Source organism: Cyclospora cayetanensis, unplaced genomic scaffold (genome assembly GCF_002999335.1).
Source record: "Cyclospora cayetanensis isolate NF1_C8 unplaced genomic scaffold, CcayRef3 CcayRef3_contig_460, whole genome shotgun sequence".
Classification (NCBI taxonomy): Eukaryota; Apicomplexa; class Conoidasida; order Eucoccidiorida; family Eimeriidae; genus Cyclospora; species Cyclospora cayetanensis.
In genome coordinates, this window is record NW_020312437.1 from 1525 (window position 1) to 5422 (window position 3898).

Genomic DNA, 3898 nt, shown 5'->3' on the forward strand with positions numbered 1-3898 from the left:
ATGTGCCGTATCTGGTTTAAGCATCAGAGGAGCACCTTTCCGCTCCTAGTCTATGTGAAGATTACTGGGAAGTCCTCCTAGTTCAAGATATTAGGATAAAGGTTCCATCACTTGTTATTAACAAACTGAATTGGGCAGAAAATTTATCACGGGTAGCACATAAGGAAAAGTTCAGAAAGCTCCCTCCTTAATCTCCCTGTGGCCCTGCATCCTTCGACTATGGGCTCTCGCAGCTGTCTCGAAATCTAAGTTCCCCACCACGGTGCTCTCAGTGTTCAGCAGGGCCACAACCAGCTGTTCATAATCTTTTGAGCTACTGCTATTCCAGAGATGTTGATCTAAGGGCTTATACTGGCTGTCCCGCATAATCCTCTACCGTTTCATTACCTCATCTGGTAGAGGCCAATCACATTTTTGGTTCCTTCCGACTTCTGAGGTACTCAGAGGAGAGCTGCTCGCCGGCAAAATCGTGCACTACGCGCTCAAACCAATTGTAGCGCTGTTTATCCCGTACCTCCTGTAGTAGCAACAGCAAAAATCAACGTACACCCAATTTAGTCCAGTAGTAAAAGCAAAGCGCGCTTCTCTGACAATGTTGTGAAACATTGCTCCTGTACTTCATCATTAAAACAGTGGATTCTATCCTTCGTAACTAAGCCTTGCCCTCGAAAAAATACTTACCTTGCGGTAATCCGCTACTAGGTCGTCCATTTTCCTCATGGCTTCCTTTACCTGTTGCTGTCTGTGAGAGACGGTAATCACACACTCTCCAATGTCACCCTTAAGCACTCAGTGGTATGCGGTGAGTGAGTAGGGCAGCCTAATGGTGGGTGAACGCACACTGCGGCGCCAAAACGAGTCTCCTTGCCCTTCACTGTTCAGGTGGGCCACTGCTCAATTTATATATCGGTTATTATTGGTCTGATTAATAAGCTGTTTCCGCGGTTGCTTTTTGTGGCTTTTTCCAGCCTACCTGTATTCCCTGATATACCATTTTTTTGGACCCAGCGGCTCTCTATCTCGGATGTGCCTCTTCTCCTTGTAAAAGTCCTTCAGCCATACCCACTCAAGCCCTGCACACAAACCCTGAGGAAATGACTCCCAAAACCCTTAGTCCCTTGAACCCTTATGAGTGACTCGATCCCAGTGCTTAGCCACCACAACCGCTGTTTTAGTCCCCAGTAGTGCTATAGTTACGATTTCCTTCCACTTTCCTCTTGACACATACCATTCAGGCGGTACTGGCGTTCCACGTCAGCTTTGTACCGCCCTGAGAGTCTGAAGCAGAGCAAAACAACAAAAATCCACAGCCTATGCATCCTCCTACTCTGGATGAAGTACAAATCATATCGCCACAAGTTCTGTTCCACCCACAGACCATCTGTGTAAGCCAGTCAATAGCAATGGGAGCTCGGGCCTTAAATTTAAAATCTGCAGCTACCGTGGTGGATGCCACTCTCCAAGTTCATCTTTATACGGCAACAGGTCCTTCGGAATCTGGTATCGCCGCCGGCTTCCTCTCACGAAGCAGGTGTATGGGTTCCAATCAGCCCAGTTTCTGAACGACACAAAGCCACAGAATTTACTGGTCCCAAATCAGCAAGGAAGATCGAACTGGAATGTGTAGATTATTCAAGATAACTGCTTTCGTCTTTGAGGCTAGGGACCTCTCTCAATGGCCACCTCAGCCTTAAGCTCAAATCCTTACCGGGAAGGCCAGTTGTCTAGGACATATCTCTTGGCCCTGGTAAGCTTTACATACGGGTTAAACGTAGGGCGGAGCCGCACACCATCGATCATATTCTCTGGGTACTCCAGCCGCGGTGTCCCTGCATACAGCCCCAAAGCTCTAGATTTCGGTGTTGTGCCCTCCCTGCAATAACGGCCTAGAACTCAGTCGGTGCTATGGCCACAAGTCTGTCAGAATGGATACGAACGCACTAGCTACTGCAGCCAAAAAACCTGCATCAAGAGTGGGAGCAAGAAGAAAAGTAGTTTTCAGAGCAGCAGCTGCACCTTGACACTCAGCCATGTAGCGCGGTTCCTTCCTGGCTTGAAGAAGATGTTCACGGGGTTCCCATGGCACTGCCCGCGCTTCTCGCCCCTGGACGCACAACAAAATCTGAAGCCGTAACCCCGATACCCCAAACCCTAGTTGCTTTACAACTGTGGGCGAAGACGTCCCCTTTACTGGTCAGGAAAAGAAAGAGGAAATACTAGGCTTCCTCTGCATACAGAGGCACTTTTTCCGATAATTGCTATACGCCACACCCACTTGGATCCCCAAACTACACACAAACTCGCGCAAAAGTTCAGGCGTGGCTTACTATGGCAGAACTCGAGAAGAAGCGGCGGTTCACGGCCCCCAAAATGCCCCTTGTAGATATTCCTACAGGGGCCCCCATGGGGGCAGGACGTTCCCCTTGGAAATCGAAGAAAGTATTCAATTACAATCGATACGGTCTGACAGGAAGAAATTAAATGCAGCGACGGGTACCAGATAGAAGCCACAAAGATCGATTTGTTACCACTAGATCAGACACTTAACCCATATTTTCACTTGCTATTCGAACTAACAAAATGCATGCACTTGAAGAAAAGCATGCAGTAGGAGATACTCAGAAGATCCTGGAGGCAAAGTGTAGACAGGGGCCTCGTGCCTATTCGGGGGACCCCATTGTCTCTGAGGGGGCCCCCAATGGTGAGCTCAGTATATTAGCAAGTCGAATCTACCACACGCCCTAGGAAATTGCACTAATATAGACTACTTTGATATACTATTCGAGAATTATGCTCCATGTCGTTTCTTCTAGCAAACACACAGCCGTTTGTACACCGTGAAGAATGCCCTAGGCACCACACATAAAGCTCCATAGACGAACAAGATGATTTAGCTTCAAATATCTGAGTAACCTACCCGCATAATTATGCTCTGTGCCATATGAAGGAGGTATGTGCGTCGGTGAGTACCATTCCTTAGGGATACAGAGCAAGCCGTCTGCGTCGCTCCACCGAAGGCCTTTGAAGGATCAACCATCGCAAACCACGGAGTCAATACTGAGGACAAGGTTATTCTATGTCTTTCTCCAAGAGCTAGCCCTATCCAGTTCCTCAGCCAGCAGGCCTCGACCCTGAAGAGAGGCAAGGCGCTCGGGAACTAGTTTAGCTGCACCCTCGGAGCGGTGCGACACTCTCTAGCAATCACGCACAATATCTTCGAGGTATGTCAAACAATTTGGCTTCGCGTGGCTTAATTTAGCAGCATTTCGTAGTGAGTAAGTGTATTGATTTTCTACACCCTAGCTAAAGTCTGGCCACGTGCTCGATGCCTCAAGCCCAGTGGCAAAGATCATGGCGTACCTTGGCCTGTTTTACCCTGAACACCCCGGAGGGGGCCCCTTGAGAGTGGTCAACCATGGCTTTAGAGAGTCTTCTTAAAGCTGAAATGATACCAGATAAGCACTCTTCTATGAAAATGGAAAACAGATTGCGCTGACCAGCACTAAAATGGCCTGATCTCAAGTTACTTTCTGCTCCTTAAAGTTCATTGAACAAAAATCACCGAAAATGACTGATCACCTTGTATGTGCGCACATTTTACTTTTTGCCGAGTATGACAGGCTTCTATAAGGTGACCCAATGCTCTGCGCGTATGCGCTAAATACTATGTGCAACTACGTAGCAATCCTCAAAATGCTCGGCGAGAGCACATCCTTCTACCCTCATATCTGGGATCCTGAGGGGAGAGGGTAGATAAAGGCAGGATCATGAGAAAACATTCACAAACCTTCTATTGAACGTGTAGTGAGTCTGCATTTCATTGCTTCCCTACAGCGGCTTTTGATGATGGGCTACAGTATACAGCATCGCAGGCTTCGATGCAGCTAAGCCCCACCCA

General features: G+C 48.1%; 1 protein-coding gene across 1 annotated transcript; it reads right to left on the reverse strand.

Annotated features, from left to right (window-relative positions):
- Window positions 1–406: 406 nt before the first annotated feature.
- LOC34624497 lies at window positions 407–2405 on the reverse strand. The gene is made up of 8 exons (XM_022737577.1): window positions 2328–2405; window positions 2017–2104; window positions 1709–1829; window positions 1442–1558; window positions 1229–1278; window positions 974–1073; window positions 682–742; window positions 407–517 (listed from the first exon to the last, which is right to left on the reverse strand). The coding sequence occupies exons 1-8, from the start codon at window positions 2403–2405 to the stop codon at window positions 407–409; spliced, it is 726 nt and encodes a 241-aa protein (XP_022592023.1).
- Between the last annotated feature and the right edge of the window lie 1493 nt (window positions 2406–3898).

Excerpts from the sequence above, each read along its gene's own strand:
- LOC34624497 (XM_022737577.1), bottom strand. The coding sequence starts at position 2,405 with ATGGGGGCCCCTGTAGGAATATCTACAAGGGGCATTTTGGGGGCCGTG. Across the intron at positions 2,105-2,327 it reads TCTTCTCGAGTTCTGCCATA|GGGCGAGAAGCGCGGGCAGT; the intron begins GTAAGCCACGCC and ends TTGTGCGTCCAG. Across the intron at positions 518-681 it reads TAGTAGCGGATTACCGCAAG|GAGGTACGGGATAAACAGCG; the intron begins GTAAGTATTTTT and ends TTGCTACTACAG.